The 23,415-nt window shown below is 41.8% G+C and overlaps 2 protein-coding genes and 1 long non-coding RNA gene across 3 annotated transcripts; all 3 read right to left on the bottom strand.

The window, feature by feature from the left end:
• Nucleotides 1-3,243: 3,243 nt before the first annotated feature.
• Nucleotides 3,244-4,281, bottom strand: LOC130424927 (uncharacterized). The gene is made up of 4 exons (XR_008907012.1): nt 4,174-4,281; nt 3,988-4,094; nt 3,774-3,910; nt 3,244-3,403 (listed from the first exon to the last, which is right to left on the bottom strand). It is a non-coding gene; the product is annotated as an uncharacterized LOC130424927 (long non-coding RNA).
• Nucleotides 4,282-8,392: 4,111 nt separating this feature from the next.
• LOC130425028 (G-protein coupled bile acid receptor 1) lies at nt 8,393-13,674 on the bottom strand. Its single transcript, XM_056751059.1, has 2 exons — nt 12,670-13,674; nt 8,393-8,524 (listed from the first exon to the last, which is right to left on the bottom strand). The coding sequence occupies exons 1-2, from the start codon at nt 13,672-13,674 to the stop codon at nt 8,393-8,395; spliced, it is 1,137 nt and encodes a 378-aa protein (XP_056607037.1).
• Nucleotides 13,675-17,193: 3,519 nt separating this feature from the next.
• On the bottom strand, nt 17,194-23,334 carry aamp (angio-associated, migratory cell protein). The gene is made up of 11 exons (XM_056751540.1): nt 22,987-23,334; nt 22,602-22,733; nt 22,408-22,527; nt 22,194-22,333; nt 21,975-22,119; nt 21,814-21,897; nt 21,225-21,340; nt 21,022-21,116; nt 20,864-20,954; nt 20,622-20,776; nt 17,194-17,581 (listed from the first exon to the last, which is right to left on the bottom strand). The coding sequence occupies exons 1-11, from the start codon at nt 23,072-23,074 to the stop codon at nt 17,506-17,508; spliced, it is 1,242 nt and encodes a 413-aa protein (XP_056607518.1). The 5' UTR covers nt 23,075-23,334; the 3' UTR covers nt 17,194-17,505.
• Between the last annotated feature and the right edge of the window lie 81 nt (nt 23,335-23,415).

The raw sequence follows: 23,415 nt of genomic DNA, 5'->3' as shown, positions 1-23,415 counted from the left end.
CTCTAAAAACCATCCCAGTCGGTTTGCACAAATAGACCCTGTGGATAGTGCGCCAACATGCTGTATAATGAATGCTGACTGACCAGAGTACGATTTCTCAACCACTCTTTGCCGGTACACCCGGCCTCTATCCAATGCTTTCCTGTCCTTTCAAATTAAACAAAAAAATTCCAGTCACTCAACAGAAGCAGAAACGCCTTTGCTCGCTCGCCGGGCCTGCAGAAACGCCTTTGCTCGCTCGCCGGGCCTGCAGAAACGCCTTTGCTCGCTCGCCGGGCCTGCAGAAACGCCTTTGCTCGCTCGCCGGGCCTGCAGAAACGCCTTTGCTCGCTCGCCGGGCCTGCAGAAACGCCTTTGCTCGCTCGCCGGGCCTGCAGAAACGCCTTTGCTCGCTCGCCGGGCCTGCAGAAACGCCTTTGCTCGCTCGCCGGGCCTGCAGAAACGCCTTTGCTCGCTCGCCGGGCCTGCAGAAACGCCTTTGCTCGCTCGCCGGGCCTGCAGAAACGCCTTTGCTCGCTCGCCGGGCCTGCAGAAACGCCTTTGCTCGCTCGCCGGGCCTGCAGAAACGCCTTTGCTCGCTCGCCGGGCCTGCAGAAACGCCTTTGCTCGCTCGCCGGGCCTGCAGAAACGCCTTTGCTCGCTCGCCGGGCCTGCAGAAACGCCTTTGCTCGCTCGCCGGGCCTGCAGAAACGCCTTTGCTCGCTCGCCGGGCCTGCAGAAACGCCTTTGCTCGCTCGCCGGGCCTGCAGAAACGCCTTTGCTCGCTCGCCGGGCCTGCAGAAACGCCTTTGCTCGCTCGCCGGGCCTGCAGAAACGCCTTTGCTCGCTCGCCGGGCCTGCAGAAACGCCTTTGCTCGCTCGCCGGGCCTGCAGAAACGCCTTTGCTCGCTCGCCGGGCCTGCAGAAACGCCTTTGCTCGCTCGCCGGGCCTGCAGAAACGCCTTTGCTCGCTCGCCGGGCCTGCAGAAACGCCTTTGCTCGCTCGCCGGGCCTGCAGAAACGCCTTTGCTCGCTCGCCGGGCCTGCAGAAACGCCTTTGCTCGCTCGCCGGGCCTGCAGAAACGCCTTTGCTCGCTCGCCGGGCCTGCAGAAACGCCTTTGCTCGCTCGCCGGGCCTGCAGAAACGCCTTTGCTCGCTCGCCGGGCCTGCAGAAACGCCTTTGCTCGCTCGCCGGGCCTGCAGAAACGCCTTTGCTCGCTCGCCGGGCCTGCAGAAACGCCTTTGCTCGCTCGCCGGGCCTGCAGAAACGCCTTTGCTCGCTCGCCGGGCCTGCAGAAACGCCTTTGCTCGCTCGCCGGGCCTGCAGAAACGCCTTTGCTCGCTCGCCGGGCCTGCAGAAACGCCTTTGCTCGCTCGCCGGGCCTGCAGAAACGCCTTTGCTCGCTCGCCGGGCCTGCAGAAACGCCTTTGCTCGCTCGCCGGGCCTGCAGAAACGCCTTTGCTCGCTCGCCGGGCCTGCAGAAACGCCTTTGCTCGCTCGCCGGGCCTGCAGAAACGCCTTTGCTCGCTCGCCGGGCCTGCAGAAACGCCTTTGCTCGCTCGCCGGGCCTGCAGAAACGCCTTTGCTCGCTCGCCGGGCCTGCAGAAACGCCTTTGCTCGCTCGCCGGGCCTGCAGAAACGCCTTTGCTCGCTCGCCGGGCCTGCAGAAACGCCTTTGCTCGCTCGCCGGGCCTGCAGAAACGCCTTTGCTCGCTCGCCGGGCCTGCAGAAACGCCTTTGCTCGCTCGCCGGGCCTGCAGAAACGCCTTTGCTCGCTCGCCGGGCCTGCAGAAACGCCTTTGCTCGCTCGCCGGGCCTGCAGAAACGCCTTTGCTCGCTCGCCGGGCCTGCAGAAACGCCTTTGCTCGCTCGCCGGGCCTGCAGAAACGCCTTTGCTCGCTCGCCGGGCCTGCAGAAACGCCTTTGCTCGCTCGCCGGGCCTGCAGAAACGCCTTTGCTCGCTCGCCGGGCCTGCAGAAACGCCTTTGCTCGCTCGCCGGGCCTGCAGAAACGCCTTTGCTCGCTCGCCGGGCCTGCAGAAACGCCTTTGCTCGCTCGCCGGGCCTGCAGAAACGCCTTTGCTCGCTCGCCGGGCCTGCAGAAACGCCTTTGCTCGCTCGCCGGGCCTGCAGAAACGCCTTTGCTCGCTCGCCGGGCCTGCAGAAACGCCTTTGCTCGCTCGCCGGGCCTGCAGAAACGCCTTTGCTCGCTCGCCGGGCCTGCAGAAACGCCTTTGCTCGCTCGCCGGGCCTGCAGAAACGCCTTTGCTCGCTCGCCGGGCCTGCAGAAACGCCTTTGCTCGCTCGCCGGGCCTGCAGAAACGCCTTTGCTCGCTCGCCGGGCCTGCAGAAACGCCTTTGCTCGCTCGCCGGGCCTGCAGAAACGCCTTTGCTCGCTCGCCGGGCCTGCAGAAACGCCTTTGCTCGCTCGCCGGGCCTGCAGAAACGCCTTTGCTCGCTCGCCGGGCCTGCAGAAACGCCTTTGCTCGCTCGCCGGGCCTGCAGAAACGCCTTTGCTCGCTCGCCGGGCCTGCAGAAACGCCTTTGCTCGCTCGCCGGGCCTGCAGAAACATTGAGTTCACCAGACCTGTAGAAATGTCTAGAGCACTTCTTGAGGTTAGGGACTGAAGTTTGCCAGCACAGCGTTCTCTCTCTTGTTGGCCTCCTTTTCACATGCCTTAACCTGTAAAAACTAAACACTATAAACAACAGCAGAAAATTCAACACACACTATACCTTGCATTATGACCAGTTACAACCTCAGCTTATAAAAATAAAAAGGACAGTCATTTTTTTAATAAAAGGTTTGACTTTTGACATTTATCAATCATGCTTTCTTATTCTTGCACTTACCTTGTGAATCACTTTCGGATGTTCTAAAGAGGAAAAAGTATATGCAATTGCAGATTAATTAAATGACACACACACACGTTTACCTATAACTAGACCCGTTCAGCAAGTTAAAAAAAAAGGTGAGCTGAAGCCACCAACGTAAACATGCCTCACTGCAGCAAACCAAACAAGTGTAGCAACTTTGGCCTAAAGATATAGCGATTACACCACCCCAATACAATTGGGGACAAAAAAATAAACAAGTCCATTCCACTAAACAGGGAAAGGCAGGTTACCATATAAAATAGTCCTTATTAATCTAAAATGATTTTCGAAATCTTTTAAAAACATTAACAGATGGAACACATCCACAGTTTGTCAAAACATAAAAATCACAAAAAAAAGAGGTGGGGCTTCGTTCACAAGGAGGGGCTTGTAAGTGACAAATTATACAAAGGAAACCCAGCCCAAATCAAGTTCACTCGAAGTGTACAGCAAGTAGCAGCATGGCAAACGTGACAGCAATAGACAGCCCTAAAAGTGGCACCCGTTGTGTGATAAGACAAAGCACACTTCTGAAGCACCCAGCTCCTATAACAAAACACCAAGAAAGAAAAACTTGTCACTGAAATGAATGTAAATACTGTCGCTTTATCATATTGATCGAAATTCATGATGATGCAAAATGAATACACAGACTTTGTTCAAATAATCCTTACCAAACCTCATGACAGCATTCAATTCGATCAGCACTAATAAAGCAACAGTCAAGAAACAAAAAGCATAAAAGCAAAAACAGAAACTAATCAAAACATCAAGTAAAATAACTTAATCCCCCTGGAAAAACAGGAGCGTGGCTCGGAGCAACTGTTGTTGTTCATCAACTGCTTTAACAAACAACATTTAAAAAAATACCACTAACAAACATTTAAAATATACTAAATAACGCAAATTAACCAACCCGATAATGTGCCACTCACAGCCATGTTCCTCACAGTCATATAATAGCTTCTTCGGCCTTTACAACAGTCACAGCCATCGCTGAGACCCTGCCAAACTGTAAAGCTGACCGAGTGGGAGCCTTGACGGGATCCCGCACTAAAATGAGCATGTAACGTGAACTAACGTCAGATAAACGAACATGCTAACGTCCCAAACCACAGCGTTAAACTTACCTGAGAAAAGTAACACGACTCGTAATACGTCTCAACCCACAGGACTAAAAGCCTTAAAGGGACCGCGTTTCAAGGACCATTGGCACATTAATCGGGTTACATGACCACTAAAAAGTAAAACAACAAGATTACCTAAAGGACAGTGACTACAATGAAGCGGCTAATCTAAATTACTCAAACACCTACCTGCATTGCTCGTAGCAACCCAGGAAGCGGCGGGTTTTTCAGCAAATGCTGATTGGTTACGTATTTAATTGCCTGTAATTAGTTCCAACGCGTGCCCACCAAGCAAACTCGCGTGCAAATGATGCCGCGCCCTTTAAAGCAACACGTTCCCCATTCAATAACCAATCATTATCAAAGGCGATCTTTCCGCCAATGAGCATTCAGTATTACTGTTGCATCATCAAACCTGCTGGTTACAACAGGTTGTGATAAAGCTTTAATTTAGCAATATTTTAACATTATTCACAGTTCCAAACATGTTTGAGCACAAATTAATTTGATCAATTTGTGGTGCATTATTTTTACGAGGATAATGCACAGATGTTGCCTGTCACTCATGTGTGTCAGTGAGTGATCTGTGTGAACCTTTCTTACCTTTCTATTCATATAAATACTTTAAGTATTTAGATTGTTTAGGGTTAGGGTTTAAGTTGTAAAAAAAACATTTCAAATATTTACAAAAAGGAAAAATTTGAAGGAAATGTCAGTTAATTTTATGCATTATTATCGGCCAGCTCATAAACATGAAAGCACTGACGCATTACAAACAGTACCATATGCTAAGTCAAGTCTAAAAGATACTCTCTGATGATTTCACCTTAAAATGAACAGGAAACATACATGGATAAAGGAACCATAAAGAACTTTGAAAAGTCTACAAGAGAATGAAGCACAGTAGACATAATTAGCTAGACATAGATGACAATGGGTCAGATGTACAAAGTTACATTTGAGGTTGATAATATATTGCATAAATGTATTCATGCAAAGCATATTTTCCTTGAGAAGAATACCCCTTACAATCTAACCCTAATTCTCTACAATAGCCCCTAATGTTTTATGCTCAGCCCCTGATGGTTTAATATCCTGAATACATCCCAATCTGGCCTAAGATATTGTAAAGAAAGACCTAATGTAAAGCATTTGCATAGGGACCGTCTGCACAGCAAAAAACGAAGAGCAGAAAGCACAGTTATTTCATCTAAATGCTTCATTTTTTAAATACATTTCAAATCTAATGTAGTGGTTCTAGGAAAACGTTTTGATTTTGGTTTTATTTATAAAACTATATCACAAGAAGAGCTAGTGAAAGGAAAGAGCTGAGAAATATTTTGCAGTTCAACCCCCCTAGGGAAAGATATTGAAGTTATTTTGACTAGTTTGAAATTCAGAAGTTTGGATAAATACATTTAAAATGCACACAGTTTGATATGTCAGTTTCAAGGGATGTGTCTTGTTACTTGTTCAAAGAACAACATGTCAGCTCTTTCCAACCATCTTTTACCGTATATAAATCAGGATACACGCAATTGAATTCAATTGAAATTGGTAAGACATTTATAAAACATACAGTATTCTAGGAACGCCTTCTAACAACCTTGCGACAAGAGACTCGCGACACACAGCAACACCTGCAAATAGTGACATCAACTCTGTGTAATCACAGTTTTAATGTGATCAGTGTTTATGATTAAATGCATGATGTTAGCATTACACACATGTGAAGCGCAGGATTCGTATTACCTTAAAATTACTCTTGTCTGTGTGTCCGTCCGTGTGTGTGTGTGTCCATGTCGATGTGTTTAAATATGTGTGCATATTGTGTGTGTCGCGTTTGTATGTGGGTATGTCTGTCTTCTGTGTTTTCACCCTTTTTCTTGTTTTTACAGGTATATGACTTTAGTTGATTTGCCTATAGTCAATATGTCTCATGTACTGTTGATTTGTAACAATGGAAATTGTAAAAAGTGCTATATAAATAAAGTTGTGTTGAGTATTCATTTCTGTAGTAGGCCTAGGATTAATTATTTGACATAGGACCTCTGATAACAGATCACTATAAATGTTAACATGCATTTTCAGTAAAGCTGCTTTTAGATAATATGTATTGTAAAAAGACCTAATAAAATAAATGTGAATTGATTGAATGATAGAATGTTGAACATTAACTGGTTGACCATGTCCAAAGTTAATAAATTATGAAACAGTGTAATAAGCTTTAAAGAAACTGCAGCGATTGTGGTGTCAACATATTCCTGGTGGAGTTCGAACAGTTTCAAGTTGTATATTTAACTTTAAATATTTACTACTGTACACACAGATTATCATGGCTGATGAGGTCTACACAACTTGAAGTCATAAAATCTTTAACCTTTTGTGTGTGAGTGAATATAAACCAATATAAAGTGCGGGTCATATATTATAATACAGAATATTTCTGTTGTTCGAATTGTATTTTGTATTTCTAGCAAAATGTTGTGCCCTTGGTAACAACTAATAAACTAGAAAAGCTAACTGATAAAGGTATTGTGTGTGCTATAGCAACAGGAACATTCAGGAATGCATTTCACTATGATGGACTATCTCCAAACACAGCCTGTCCCTCTCTCCATACAGAACTGCAAGACAAGCTCATACATATCCTCCACACATTCATCTAGACCTGTCCACTGGCCTGATCTGTTTCTCTTCAACAATACATTTGTTTTTCTCCTTTTGTCAATGTGAAACAGGATGATAAATGTAAAAAAGCCACTTGCTATACTAAATCATGATGTTGCAGTGCTGTTTATAGGTTATTAGGGTAATGCTTTTCGAGTAGGCAGATTATTATTTTTAGGGTTAGGGTCAGTAAAGTACATCTAACATAACATTTGATACACAGACGCTATGGGTTAAGGGTATTCAATGAAGGGCAAGGGTCTGTGTCATTGTTTTCATCTCCCACCAGCTCAGTGTCAGACTCTGGGGCCCAGTTTCACAAACAATGCTTAACTAAAGCAAAAGAATGATGCTTTAGTTAAATAAGGATATTTATATAAAAATGCATTTGAATTTTTTTTACTGATGTGCATTTTTGGACAAAACAATGGCACTGATATTTTAAGAAAATATGTCAGGGTAATTTATTGTCAGTTAAGACAGCTCAAACATTGATTTTAGTCTGGGACTAGTCTTAAACCTCGTCTATGAAAACGGGCCTTGATCTCTGGAGGTAAATATATTAAGCTAATCACGGCACGCTCAGGGCATCTGAAAGAAAATGGCTAAAATCTGAAAACTCGATTCACTACATTGATCTTTCTCTTACAGGGCAACACTCCAGGTGCCTAATTTATCAAAACTACTTAGAAAGGCTTCAATATTTTGTCTTACGAATTAAATTTAGAACGTGTGTAAGTATAGAAAAATCTGTATTTATCAAACGTGCGCACGCACGCACTCTTACCCACATGAGTAAGCAATCATTGTTGATAAATCCCACATGTGCGCAAGTACCATGTTCGGTCATGTTCACAGTCATTAGCATTCGGAAACGCCTCCAATTTATCATTATCACCTCCCTTTATGAATCACGTGACTGTATTCTGGGCAAGTCCAACAAGCCTTTTGAAAACGCATTCTTTGCACAATGCATGGTTTGCATAATTTGGGTTTTATTGTTAATTTTACAATTATTTATAGGAGATTTATTTTCCAAACCCTAATTTAAACTTTTCAGAAAATAAAATATATTTGCAGTTATTTTTGGTTGAATTGGTTAAATCTTGGCATCTCTGGAAAAATTGTCCGTAGGGTGTGAGTGAGTGAGTGAATGAGTGAGTGAGTGTGTGTGCCCTGCGATGGGTTGGCACTCCATCCAGGGTGTATCCTGCCTTGATGCCCGATGACTCCTGAGATAGGCGCAGGCTCCCCGTGACCCGAGGTAGTTCGGATAAGCGGTAGAAAATGGATGGATGGTTAAATCTTATTATTATTTGGTAAAGCTATGTAGTAATAGAAAAGCAATAAGATGTTAACATAATAATGATTAAAGTGCAAACCTCTTTTTAATCTTTTTCAATTAGTTTGAATGTTTTTCTCTTATATTCTTTTTTTCATATATTGTTCTGTTTAATGTTTCTCAATTCAATTTAATTTATTTATATAGCGCGTTTCACTATGTGCATTGTTCCAAAGCAGCTTTACAGGAGCAAATAAGAAAAACAGAAAAACACAGAAAGATAAAACACAGAACAGTGCATGGTGTTTATAACCCTAACCCTAACTGTGGTGAGATAATCAAACTCCAATGATTGATTAATGGAGAAAAAACTAACTTGGGAGAAACCATGCTCAGCCGCGAGGGCCTGATCCCCTCTGACGTGTCATAGCTGCACTCAGTGACCCTGACCAAAAGCTACAGAGCAAACATCCACGAAGAAGAGGGAGAGCCCACCACCCGCGACCCAGGAGGTCCCACTCGCTGAAACCGTGCAGGTCCAACCCGGTCCCACTTGCCGAAACCATGCAGGTCCAAACCGTTCCCACTCTGCGATCGAAACCAGAAAACAGAGGAACAACCAGAGAAAAATAGTAGTGGCATAATTTAACATTATTATTAACTTATTAAACTATTATTAAATATTAACTGTTGTGCAACATCGACCACAAAACATGGAGCTGGGATGGTTAGTCAGTTCGCAGGCTGTCGAAGGAGGATGGCACAAGATTTTTAGTTGTAGATGGCGTAATTTTTAGTTGGGGATGGGCATGTGACGTGTATCTGGCCTGGCGGAATCTCTCCCTCCCTCGGGATGGGCATCCCGAGGCGGGGGCAGAAAGAGAATGATTAGCTTAGCTGCTGTTCATTAACTATGCATTAAGTGAAAGCTTGGCTGAAAATATGTGTCTTTAATCTAGATTTAAATTGGGAGAGTGTGTCGGGAAGGCTATTCGTTTAGGTGCTACGTATGAGAAAGCTCGACCCCCTTTAGTGGATTTAGTTGTTCTAGATATTATCAGAAGTCCAGAGTTTTGAGATCTTAGAGAGTGTGATGGGTTGTAATGTGATAGAAGCTCTGTTAAATAGGTAGGGGCTAAACTGTTAAAGGCTTTATAAGTAATTAAAATAACTTTAAAACGACGATCAAATTGAGGATATGTGATCGTGTTTTCTCGACCTGGTTAGAACTCTGGCAGCTGCATTCTGAACTAACTGTAGTTTGTTTATTGATGATGTAGGACAACCACTAAGTAGAGCATTACAGTAGTCAAGTCTTGAGGTAACAAATGCATGAATAAGATTCACGTCAGCAACACATGAAATATTTCATACGTTGGCAACATTTCTAAGGTGGAAGAAGGCTGTTTTTGTGACATTTGAGATATGATTTTTAAATGACATGTTGCTGTCTAATATAACTCCTAGGTCTTTAACTGTATTTGTTGGAGTAAAAGTGCAGCCTTCAATTTGAAGGTGATGGTGGTCTAGTGGGTTAAACCACTGAACTGGTGAATCAAAAGGTTGCTGGTTCGATCCTAGCAGCCACCACAGTGTGTCCTTGAGCAAGACACTTTACTCCATATTGCTTCAGGGGGATTGTCCCTGTGATAAGTGCACAATGAAATGAAATGATGAAATGAAGGTTATAAACAGAGATATTCTGTTTACATGTTTTTGGTGCGATAAGTAATATTTCTTTTTTGTTAGAGTTTAAAAATAAGGAAATTAGTAGTCATCCAATGTTTTATGTCTTAGATGCACTCTGCCAATTTGGATAGCTGTAAGGAATCATCTGGTCTTGATGAGATATAAAGTGGAGTATCATCTGCATAACAGTGGAAGCTAATTCCAGGTTTTCTAATAATGTTGCCAAGGGGCAGCATGAATATGGAGAAAAGCAAGGGTCCTAAAACCGGTCCCTGAGGAAATCCATAATTGACTTGCGTTAGATTTGACGATTCCCCATTTAAATGGACATATTGATATCTGTCTGATAAGTAAGATCTGAACCATTGTAGTGCCTGTCCCTGAATACCGGTTTAATTGTGTATATCAGCTAAAAGTATTTTATGGTCTACGGTATCAAACACAGGACTAGGAGTGAGATGTTACCTTTATCAGATACTATAAGCAGATTGTTTGGAATTTTAACAAGCTCAGTTTCAGTGCTATGATATGGTCTAAACCCAGATTCAAACTTTTCGTGTATGTCATTATTTTATAGGAAATAGCACAGCTGAGTGGACAATTTTTTTCTAGTATTTTAGACATGTAAGGGAAATTTGAAATAGCTTCCAAGTTCATTGGTGTCTAAGTTTGGCTTTTTGATAAGAGGCATAATGACAGCCAGCTTAAAGGGTCCTGGGACATGGCCTAGAGCAGGGTTCCTCAACTCTTACCCTGGAGGTCCGGAGCACTGCAGAGTTTAGCTCCAGCCCTGATCAAACACACCTGAGCAAGCTAATCAAGGTGTTCAGGATCAGTAGAAAATCAAAGGTAGGCAAGTTTGATCAGGGTTGGAGCTAAACTCTGCAGTGCTCCGGACCTCCAGGGTAAGAGTTGAGGAACCCTGGCCTAGAGGAATTGACGAGTTAATAATGTTATAAATGGGCTCAATTGCAAAAGGTAGTAACTCTTTTAATAATTTAGTTGGAATGGGGTCTAACAAGCATGTTGTTTGGATGTTGCAATAATTAAATTAATTAAATCTTCCTTTTTTATAGGTGAAAAACACTCTAGCTTTTCTTTTGGGGCAATGGTTGATACAAATTCATCGGACACTCTGGAGGTTGAGTTTTGTTCGTATGTTTTCCCTAAAAAATGTCATGAATTCATTGCTACCAAGGTACGGCAGAATAGCCAGGTCGATATTGGTTAAATCTATAATCAAGTCTAGTGTATGATTAAGGCGATGAGTGGGTCTATAGATGTTTTGTGTTACTCCAAAAGAGTTTAGTAGCTCTTTAAACGCCACTGCTAATGCATCGTTATCACTATCAACATGGATATTAAAATCTCCGACAATCAGTACTTTACCAACATTAATCACAAGGTCCAATAATAGGTCTGCGAACTCTATCAGAAAATAAGTCTAGGGCCCAGAGGGTCTAAAGACAGTAGACAATGTAAGAGAAAGCAATGTTTTTTTACTTTTGTTCTTTACATTGTGCTTTCAATTAAAGAAGGTTTGCCAAATCATCCAGCAAAGTGAGATCAGCCAGGACGCTAACTACATTTCAAATGATTTCCCATTTGTCTTTTATAGCGTTTCACATGCAAATGTGTACCTCAAACTAAAAAAAAACTAATAGAGTATTTGCAAAAAAGATCATGTGAAACACGGTGGAACATTCTTTTTGTAGTATCACCATTCTACCACTAGATTCTCTGCCTAAGCATGCTCAGAGGTGTGTTTATATTTACACACAATTGTGCGTATAAGTTGGTAAATCCCACACTTTGCGTGAATATGTTCTTACGCACTCACTACGCACATATCTATGCGTACGCACTGTTGATAAATGAGGCTGGAGACATCTGCAACCTCTCCAACATTTTCTTTTCTGCTTTTCTGATGGCCAATAAGTTGTAAACTGTATTAACTATGAAACAAAATTGTCACTCTATCATTTTAGGATCACTAGAGTAAAATAGATCAGGGGACTCATTTATAAAATGTGCGTACGCACAGATTTGATCGTAAAGCGTGTGCAAAAATCCACGGCAACGTTCAAATTCTAAAAACGGGCTTTGACGTGGAAAATTGCCTTGCACCACATCAGGGTTTGAGCAGACGTGCACACTTTTGCTTGTCCGAGTGCTGCAGGTTTGTGAAAATATAAATAATTCTTGCTGCTTGAATAGGATTTGGACGTTGACAGGTGCTCTTTCATATATCATTGATATGAATTAGACATCATTAAAAGGTTGAAATCTGAAACTGTTCAGGACTGTTCATGGACTTGCCATCTGGCGTACCGGACGTTTTCCCGTTGGGTAGATATCATTTGAGGCTTTGGCCGCTCAGACGGACGTATTACAAATGCGAATGCACGCAACATGAATGCAAACCACACATATGCATGACACATCCCCACCCCGGCTGACAGACCCGACTATGCGCCCCTAACCCCCAAACAACACAGGTGGACAATGACTAAAATTATCATCCCTTACCTACTTAGTTTAACCATTTACTCAAAACATGAGAGTGTCAAATTAACAAATTGTAAGTTCATTTTTCCTACAACCATTTATTGTAGTTTGAAAGAGAATATGCAAATCTTTGCGCATGCTGTAAACCAAGCACACGCAACACAAGTTTGTCTTATTCTGTTATTGGCATCAAGAAAGTTGGTTTCAAATCAAACAGCCATTATTATGGAAAGGATGACAATAAAACCCAACATACAATTTCTTAAAACGTATGGTTTAAAATACCATTTAAAAATTAAGAATGAAGTACTCTTTTTAATCATTTACATTTGTGCATTTGACAGATGCTTTTATCCAAAGCGACTTGCATGGCTTTATCCTATACATTTATACATAGTTATGTGCAATCCCCTGGGATCTTACCCACAACCTTGGGTCGATAACGCAATGCTCTTACCACTGAGCTACAAGAAAAGGTTAAAAGCAGAAGACACTGCACATTACATTGTCACATAATCATCTTAACTATGACAGACCCACAGGCTAGTGTCCATTTGCACATTTGTATTTCTGCAGTGGTACCAAACCTTGCGAAACAGTTTTCTGCCGGGATCTGTGTACTTCCTGTTGGCAAGTCCCAAAAGGAGGGGAACCAACGCCATGCCCCCAACTCCAGTACAGGACAGTACGATGTGGCAAGTTCGACTGGTTCTTTCCCCCTGGCTAAGCAAAAATGTCATGCCCATATGAGTGTAAACAATATAAGGGACCCAGCAAGCCAGAAAGGCAAAAGAAATGGCTGCCACGCAGCAAGCGTAACGCATGTCCATTCTTCTTAGGCATTGCTTGTTCGCTACACCACGCTGCAGACGTCGAATGCCCCTTAGCTGTTCTCCTGTGATCCACAACACACGACATGTCATGGCAGCAATGGAAAGGACGGCAGGTGCTAGTAGACCGTATACCTCCAAAAAGATGAAAGCATCTGGAAAGACGTTGCGGTAAGAACAGCAACCACCTCCAGAAGACACTGCACAGTTTAAATGTTGCGAGCTGTTCGGTCCTGGACAGCATGAATGAACGGCCCTGTTATTCCAGCCAAAGGCAGGCAACAATGCAAACAGCAATGGCAGCATCCACACAGCAAGCAGAGTGATCGAGAACCGGCGATGTAGCCAGAGTTGACCCCCCCGCAGAGGGTTAACAATAGTCTGATATCGCTCGTAGTGCACCAGCACCAAGTGAAAGAGGAAGGCCAGGAAGATGAAGTTGGGAAAGATGTGCACCAGCAGGCAGGCCGAGAAGCTGAGAGGACGATTAAGACCCATCCAGGGTATGAAGGGAAGGGCCACACCTGTGCACAGGTCAGCAACCAGAAGGCTTAAGAAGAAATAATGTTGCGAGTTGTGAAGCTGGCGGCTGCATGTGATGCCCAGAATGAGGAGCGTGTTGAAGAAGACTATGGCACAGGAGAAGGGAAGCGTGACAGTGTAGATCAACTGTGCCTCCACATCGCTGTCGTTTCGCGTCACTACAGCCATCGCCACAACTGCCCACAGCAAACCAGCATTGTAAGAGTGATAGCTGTGTGAAGAAAAGAGGGAGATCCATATACTCTTTGATTTGACACATAGTGATATGTACAAAGCATTTCTCAACAATAAAGAACACATCACTAGTTCCTTGTCTACAGATAAGTTCCGGATAGTTCATCCAAAAATGAAACTTCTGTCATCATTTACTCACCCTCAAGTTGTTCCAAACCTGTATACATTTCTTTCTGCTAAACAAACACAAAGGAAGGTATTTGGTAGAATATTAGTGATCAAACAGATCTCATCCCCCATTTAGTGTCCCAGTAGAGAAAAAATATACTATGGAAGTCAATGGGGATGAGACCTGTTGGTTAATGACATTCTTCCCAATTACTTTGTGTTTAGCAGAAGAAATGTATACAGGTTAGGGTGGGTAAATGATGACAGAATGTCAATTCTTGGGTGAACTATCCCTTTAAGGGGTGGGTTTGGCACGATACAGAGTGAAGTTTACATTTCAATTGTTTTTGAGACACTCCCTGGTATTCCCTCACTTATTTATATACATAACACATCTGCATTAAATTCTTGTACTAACATCACACAAGCAAGAGTGTGTTAGGGCAACAGAATTCTGCATTGAGTTAATATGACATTATTTTACTGTAATAAAATCCAAAAAATCAACAATCGTGTGAAGGTTAGTTGCCTTTTGGGAATTTCAGGTCAAATGTTGAAGTCGTCCTGCTGTGTATTTTCTCCATAACTGCAATATTCAAAATAGACAATGGAATTATATGATGATCTTGTTGTAAATTTACACATTGAGTATTAATGAACACAAAAAAAGACTAAGAAAACCTTAAAAGTTAAGAGTTTTCACTCCAAACATTAATAATTGTATAATGCTTATGTAGCCATAAACCAGAATCAAAGCAAATCATTTATCTTTGAGTTGAAACTATATCATTTCATTCTAAAATATTGCCCAAAATACACATGCCATCTGGAAAGGTTAAGTTACATGGCCAAAACAAAAGAACTCTCTTCTGAGACTCTCCAAGGTGCTGTCAATCATGTTTACATTTGGTAAAAATGTGTTTACTGTGTAGACCTCACAATGGAAACCTTTAAAAAAATGGGTTATTTGCCGGAGTTTAAATACATTTGTCTGCTGAGACTACATTTCTACTTATGCTCATTTGTTACAACCATCATATTTTTCTTAAAGTGAAGACGATAAATTCAAGAATCACATTAAGTCGTGTAACAGAAATCCTTATGTATACATTACATTGTATTTGCCGTTTATACAAAGTGACATTCAGTGCAATCAAGTTATAGATTTTGATCATATAGATTATGAGCTTGAGTTTTTTGACACAATGATCTACCATTTGAAGTAGAAGAACACCTGTGGTTATTTGACCTTTATGCGAAGCAGTGAATTCCTGTTGTAATTTGTCTGAAATGAAAATTTGCATGTAGTTGTTTGCCACACTTCATTATTCATCTCACATAAGCATTATTGTTTTAGTCTATAAAACAACAACAGACACTTAACATGCCAGTATCAATATCATTATATTACAAATGTGAGTAGACCGTTATCTTGTCTGTAACATTCATGAATGAGAATCACGACTGTAAATTCACCACAGCTGTGCCAGACAGCAATTTCTTGAATAAAATATCTATTTCATAAATAGCCAAACAAGCGTACCTTTTTCCTTAAGGGTTGATTTGAAAAGCTAACGATTTTCAGGTTTTTCCCCCATGGTAACAATGAAGCAGATGCGCTTTACAGTAAAATAAGCGTCTTGTTCTCTCAAAGCGGTCAGGATTCAAAGACTTTCGACTGCTGTGAGGGGGAGTAAAGTCATCCATCGATGAGAGAAAGCAGGCAGTTGCATCTGAAGGGGAAGTGTACACTAACCAGTGCACATTAAACAGCCATAATAAAAACTACACTGACATCAGTTTAGACAAAACTACTGGCGCACGTTTACATATGACACGAAGCAAAACACGCTCGCAATAAACAACCTTTAAATGAAACGACATTCCTTATTCCTGTGATAATGTTTGTTGTATGTGTGTGAGACTAGCTAATGGAATTAAGGAGAAATCTGGTTTTAACAATCTGGTAAGAAAAATCTTAGACCCGGTTTCGCAGACAACCCTTAAGTCTAGTCCCAGACTAAAACGAATGTGTGACCCGTCTTAACTGAATATAACTTGCCCAGAAATATCTTCAAATTGATCAGTGCCATTGCTTTGTCTCAAGAAGCACACCAGTAATGTAATGTAATAAGGCATTTTTATATAAGCAACATAAATATCTTAATTCAACGAAGGCATAGTCTGGACTTCAGCTAAACCGTGTCTGTGAAACAGGGCCTTGATCTCCTAACACACGATTCTATTTTTCAAGATTTTGTGCAGTCTCTTATATCCAAAACTATAAACATACACATCAACAGTATCAGGGCAGAAGTCCACTGGGGAAACTATAGTTAGATAGGGGATTTTTGGGGGGGTTGTACTTGGAAAAAAAACATAAAAAATTATTAAAATATTTAGTTTTTTCTAAACAAACAATAACAATACATTTTGCTTATTTTGAAGAAAATGTTCAATTCTTCTTCTGGTGGGTAGTAAAGTTATGATAAGGTTTAGGCTGCTTGATTAAACCCAATCAGCGCATTTTAAAGGTCTGATGAACTGTGCTTGTTTATTGTTTAATACTGTTATATGAGGTTTACTTATGACGTTTGTGTGATTTTTACATCCAAAAACATAAAAATCAATAAGTAACCGGCTGTTTTCTACACGGGTTTTGAGGTAACCTCTGCAAATGCTCGGTTTAAAGGTCGATTCGCACAGGCTTAAGATCACAGAGAACCTCTGCAATTAATACAAATGACTAGAGGTTCTCAGGTAATACTAATCTTGTGTGAATAGTGCTCAGACCACATCAAGAGATCTCTAACAAAGCAATAGTGACGCATTGACGGCACAGCACTGCTTTTTTATTTGAAACTCTCTACAAATGTGCCTTGTCTTTAACGCCATGTTTATTGCTTGATCGCTCTATCTGGTTCTGTGCCACTGGTTCTGTAATGAACTAGTGGGCGGGGCTAGAGAAGTCGTCGTTGATGTTTTTCTGTGGAGGTGGTGTTCAACCTAGCAATGTGGTCATAGATAGATGCATTCCAGAACCTGGCGTTCGCTGGGCCTGGTGTCAATAACAGATGTCATCTCAGTAACAAGGTGTTTTCAGTTCTGACACTTACGTGATGTTCAGGTGAATACTATTCCCTATAACAAAAGCTCGGGTTAAAATTGTGATTTTAATTCATGACACCTTTAAATGTTCCATGTGATTAAGCAAATATATATATATATATATATATATATATATATATATAAACTTTACCTACTAAAATTCCTACTGCAATTGTGTAACCCAACTCTATGTAGATAATGGAGAATGATAGATAGGTATCAGAAAGAAGATTTGTGTTGACAGAATTAAACAAGGTTTATTTCTTGTTTCTCCACCAGCAAACAGACTCATGACATCACAGATTTAAAACTCAATTCAACTATTTAAACAACACAGATGATCTGCCCGGTCAGTTGAAGAGTCCGTAATGAAACTGAAATCTGACGGCATATTTACTGTAAGGCTTGCGCAGACTGACGAAACACCTTTTTTCTTTACAATTCCGTGCCACATCTGTGTGTGTGTCATGTTTAACAAGAGAGGAACAAACAGTCCAGCTGTCAGATAGAGTCTTGATTCTGTGCTTTACAGCTGGAAGTGGTTCAGTTCTAACGGTCAGGTCTCTGCAGACAAAAGACTTTGGCTTTATGGTCTCCTCCCGCAGTCACAACTGCTGACGCCTCTCTGTGGACAAGAAGAGTACAGTGTAAGAAGACAGTTTAAGACAGAGGAAGAACATATAAAAAAAGCATAGCATGTGAAGAACATATAAAAAAGCATAGCATGTGTATGTAAGAATAGACACCCATTTGAACAACAGTAGCAACAAAAATTCTTTTCAAAATTGTATCATCTAATTTAACACAAAATCTTTGTTTCATGTCTGTGACTGGCAGGTCTTACAATAGAACAAAAGTCTTATAACCCTCGCATTGTGGTTGCGAAGCTTCACTCCACGAGCACACGAACACATAAACAAAAAACCATTTGAGGCGATTCGTCAAAGTAAAAGTCTGATTCATTTGAAAAAGTTATGATACACTTACATTTTACCACACCACCCCCCTTGAATTTTTTATAATTCGACCACAGAGTATATTGTTAACTTTGGCAAATTTAAGTAAATGTGCTAGTAAAATTGTGCTACTTTTTTTTTTAACTTAATTTAAAAATAGTACTTAAATTTATATATAGCTGAAAATAAAAGAAGAAAAATGTACCAGTAAGACCCTGGTTTATTAACCATAATTGGAAATTATACAGGCATCAGTTATAGGTATCGGCGAGTAGCAGAAAAAAATATCGGTACTCGTACTCGGTCTTTAAAAAAAATGGTATTGGTGCATCCCTAGTAAACAATGCTAAATATTTTGTCAAAACTCAAATGACTGGCAATATTTGCACAAAATGTATGCTTTGTTTTCTTAACAGGCGCAGCTTTTAGTAAAGACCTGATGTTGTTTTCTCTATATGGTTTTGCGTATTGCTGGCGATCATATCACACTGTTAATCTTTCTTCCTCCACTTAGTTAACACTCGTAGTTTGTCTATGAATGGCCCGGTTGGTCACTGTAGCTCACAGACCGCACATACTTTGTGCAGTTATTAATGTGTTCTGTACTGTAAAGAAAACAGTTTGTTCGACAACAAAATGTGTACTCACACAAATGCTCCAAAATATATTTTGAGGTCGCTCGCACAGCTTAAATTTAGGGAGCACATGCTACTAAAATTAGGGGTGCTCCGATCAGGATTTTTGGAGCCAATCACCGATCCTCGATCACTGAAAGCTGTATCGGCCGATACCGATCACTGATTACAGGAGCTATTTTAAGCTTTCTCAGTACCAGAAGAGAAAGTCTCATGAATTAACAAATGAATATTAGTAAGTAACATATTTGGTAACACTTTTCTTGAAGCATGTATGTATAATGCATTATAAAGAGTTATTAAAGGGTAAAATGCATTATTATTATTCATAATGTGTGTTGAAATGCATTATATGTAGTTGTAAAGAATTATAACCAATTTAAAATGTGTAGTGTAACAATGAATTGCTTAGTGGTATAATGTATGAACTGTAATAACAATTATCTATAAGACATTACAATGCATTAAAATGTGCATTACAGTGCTTTAAAACTACTTTTATAATGCATTAAACATACATGCTTCTAGGAAAGCGTTACCACATATTTTCATGAAATATAGCAGCCTGTGACATGAGTCCCAGAAACCCTTTGTCTTCCACAATATAAAGTGGCCATGATCAAAGCAAATTTATAACATTATTTATCTAATAATCTGATATTTATTTATGCTTCTTACTGTGCTTGCAGTAGGGTTGATGCTTTTAAAAATGTCTCTGTTACTGACAGCTGAGGAGAGGTTGCGCTAGACTTAGACGTTTCATTTATTATTCAATGTTTCTGTTGTCGGACATAAAATCCTAACCCTAATTACAAGCAAATGTTATGTTCATACGTCCAATCAGTAACAATGACTGGTGCCTGTAAAAGGTTTTTTGTACTCACAAGAAAGCTGTGTTTTGGTGATATATGTGCTGCTTCTGCCGCTCAGTGAACAGAGAAAACGCAGTGAGACACTTTTCCACTTACGGAAAGCTATTATTTATCCAAAAAGACGCTCTTTTATGAGGTAAAAACTCTGTAAAGATGGTACCACAGCGCCTGTATGTATGCGTGCACGGGACGCGGGGAGTGATGGATGCATATGCACCTTGAGTCTCTGTTGACCACACCACACCACATCACAATCACGTTCAGTCCATTCACGATCACGTTCTGATGACACGAAATGATAAATAGGGGAATTACAAATCGCATTTATTGTAGTCCGTCAAAATGACAGATTGCCTTCAGATTTTTCCATCACTGGTAGAAAAAATGAATATTCTGTTGACGCGATCCCTGCAGCTGAGTGTCGCTCGAGCTGCTGAACTGCCCGCTCATTTTGCGCGAGGCTAACTTTGAAAACTACTCGCACTCCTTTACGTGACTAACCCTCAAATGTCAAAAGAGGTTGCTGGTGTAAAAATGTTTTGGGTGCTTCCCGCATCATGGAATTCGCATAGTACAAACGTTTCAGATTGATAATGCATTGTCTATTTCACACACCTTGTAGAAATGCCAGACCGGTGAAGCCATTTTCATTGCGCGTAAAATAAATGTCTCGTCAATTTTGCGTCATCTGATCGGCTTTTCTGGATCGGCCTTTTAGAGACCGCCGACCATACTTCCCAAAGTGATTATTGGCCGATTATGATCGGCGACCGATCAATCGGAGCACCTCTAACTAAAATTGTCGCAATTTTGAGCCCAGTACTTCATCATGGCAATTGGTAAGGGAATTGTGTTCTAGCGAGACGCCACGAGATCTCGTCACACCCCTAGTAATGATAGAATAGGAATGACAGAAAAACTGATTTTTTTTAACGCGTTCATCTGAACAAACATATTTCATGCGCTAACACGTTCGTTTTGACAGCACTAGTTCTCATACATTCACTGGAGCATTGGGAAAGATGTAGAATAACATTTATTTTGGAAAAAAGAACCCTCTTTTGAAATGACAAAAACAGGAACATAAAAACAACTGCATGTTGGACGGACAGCTTTGAAGCACTGTTCAGAAGAGCTTGGTTACATTTCGGCTGAAACATCGACATTACCATCGACTGAGCTCTCGCTTTAACCAGACCAACCTGTTGAGCACAAAGTCAAGGATCTCGGCAGAGTGGCCACGGTACTCTGACATCATGACTCCAGATCGAGCGTCCCAGATAGTGACGACACCAGCCAGATTACCTGTGGAAACCACTGCAGACGACTCCTCCCACTGAACGTGAACTATCCCAACCTGACACACAACATTCAAACAACTTGATCAAGGACAACATGCATCAACAATCAGGTCTCATCTGAAGCCATGAATGTAGACTTTTACCTCATGCTTACAGCGATGTCTGACATTCTGTGTGTTCACATCAAAAATGGCCAGAGTGCCGTCCAGATAGCCAACAGCGATCAGAGGCAAACTGAAAAAAGCGTTACATCACTGCTGGAACACACCAGATCATCTGTCCACGTGCTTTATTTACTTACACATTACAAAAGCCCACAGATTCCACAGAGTTACATTCCTCTTCTGAACCCGAATCTTTTGCTTCACCGATGTCATTGTTAAACGAGAACACAACCTAAAACATACACGTGTACACAAGCATCACGTCTACAACTTTCTTACCTTGGGCTTCTTATTAATCTCTATTCAATGAAACGACATGAATATTCCTGTAACTGCTCACCTTTCCTGTGGATGTGCTGATGAGTTTGGCATGGCCGTCCACAGACCCGCTCAGAACCAGAGATCCGTCTTTATTGCACGCCATCGATGTCAGAGCCCCCCGGTGACCCTCATGACCTGGGCAAACAACACACACGTGAGACTTCTCTTTGGGAGATTTATGTAGTGCTTTTCATACTTTACAAACAAACAATTTTGAATATCAAGACTGTTTACTTTTCAAACTCCACATGCAAACTGTTTTCACTGGTCATTTTCACCTCCTCTACAAAATACTGGATTACTCGAGAAGCTTTCTTCATCACTTTAATACCACTAATTATTATTGTATTAAACACCAGGTCACATGGCCCAAAACAACAACTTCAAAGAAATTCTGACCTATTAAATCCCCTGAAATGTTACTCTGTGCCCACACACACCGTATTTAAAGTAACAACTATTACTGATAGAGACTCCTCAGGAGCTCAAGGTGTTTCACTGTTGCCACAGGTGTGGACATAAACTCTAAAGAAACTCTGATCTCATTTTCCGTGACACATCTGGAATAGACGCAGTGTTACCAAGACAGACAGGAGAGAATAATTCACCTTTGATAACATGTATAGCGTTGCCTTGTTTTAGGTCCCATAGACGTAAACTTCCATCCTCATATCCCACAACTGCTCTCTTTCCTGTACCAAAGAAATCTTGTTTTAAGGCACAGTAAAAAAGAAGACATCCACAGATTAAAGACTCTTCAAAATCTCACCATCAGGAAGAATTTTTCCGCTAGTGGCCTGGCAGTTGGGACCTTGAAAGGTCTTGCACTCCCCGCTTGGTATCTTCCACATCCACATGTTCCCATCGGCCGTGCCGGCCAGCAGAACTGGAGCGCACGGGTGCCACTCCAACCACTGAAAAATCCCAGCAGCCCATTAACCCTTCAGCGGGACCTGTGTGAGGCCATCTCCACCAACTTCAAACTCACCTCCAGGTCTCCCACTTCAAAAGACCAGATCTCTCCCTTGCTCTCCACACTCCAGACTTTAATGAGACCGCTCATATCACCGGACGCCACCAGGCTGGAGTCACAGCTGAACGCTGCACACGTGACTGAATCTTTATGACCTGAGGAGGATGGAATCAGCTTAGTGTTGGTGTATTTTGATACAGACTGTGTGTTCGTTGAAACAGGTACAAACCGGTGCATTCAAACAGCACGTCTCCATCACACACGGTCCACACGTAAGCCCTGTCGTCCTCTCCACCGGTCACAGCCAGAGTGTTACTGACTGGATCTAAAGCAACGCAGAACACTGAACCTGCACACGACCAAACAAAAAACATCATCAATGAATGTTAACATTATGTGTGTGTGTGTGTGTGTGTGTGTTACCAGTGTGTTTGGAGAAAGTAAGTTCACTGTCGTCCTGCTCAGACTCCATCTCATCTTCTGTCTCCCATCCACCATCATCATCATTCATGTGTTCAGCAACATCAACATCCTCCAGTTCATCTGCCAGATCATCTGAAACCACACACAACAGAAAATCACCCAACTCACCTCAAAACCCACGACATTAACACACACTCACATAACGTTACTAAGCTGTGTGGTTTACGAGGACCATGTTTACGTTGTTGTAGTCAATTCATAATATACAATTGTGTTTCGTAAACCCTATACATACACACATCACCTCAAAACACACAGGATTGACACACACACATACGTCACCTCAAATCGCATGAACACACACACACACACACACACACATTACCTGCGGTGGGTTCCGTATCACTCAGATCAATGACTTCTATGATCTCCTCGTCCTCGTGCAGCTGCAGTAACTCTTCGGAATTCTCCATCACTTTCCTTATTTATTTGTTCGTTCTTGTACGAACTGTCGCTGATGTGTTGAAGTTTTAACACGAGCTCTTTCCTCAGGTTCTACACTTCGCGATGTTTTTGTTAACTAAATCAAAGCTCTCTTGTTAAATGATGTCACTTTGTGTGTTCAATACAGATCAGATCTGTTATTAAGATTTCTGACGTTCTCATGTTTTTCACGTGCCCGTCCGAAGATCTCGCGCTGACAGATGACGACAGGACCACGCTGACAGACACATGCGTCAACCAATCGGGTCAACGTCCCTCCCTCAACGGATAAACGAGACCTCCGGTTCTATCCTCAGTGGTTCCGGTGTGT

This window comes from Triplophysa dalaica, chromosome 6, assembly GCF_015846415.1.
Source record: "Triplophysa dalaica isolate WHDGS20190420 chromosome 6, ASM1584641v1, whole genome shotgun sequence".
Classification (NCBI taxonomy): Eukaryota; Metazoa; Chordata; class Actinopteri; order Cypriniformes; family Nemacheilidae; genus Triplophysa; species Triplophysa dalaica.
Note: the sequence above shows the minus strand (reverse complement) of the source record. Positions and strands in the feature narration are given on the sequence as shown.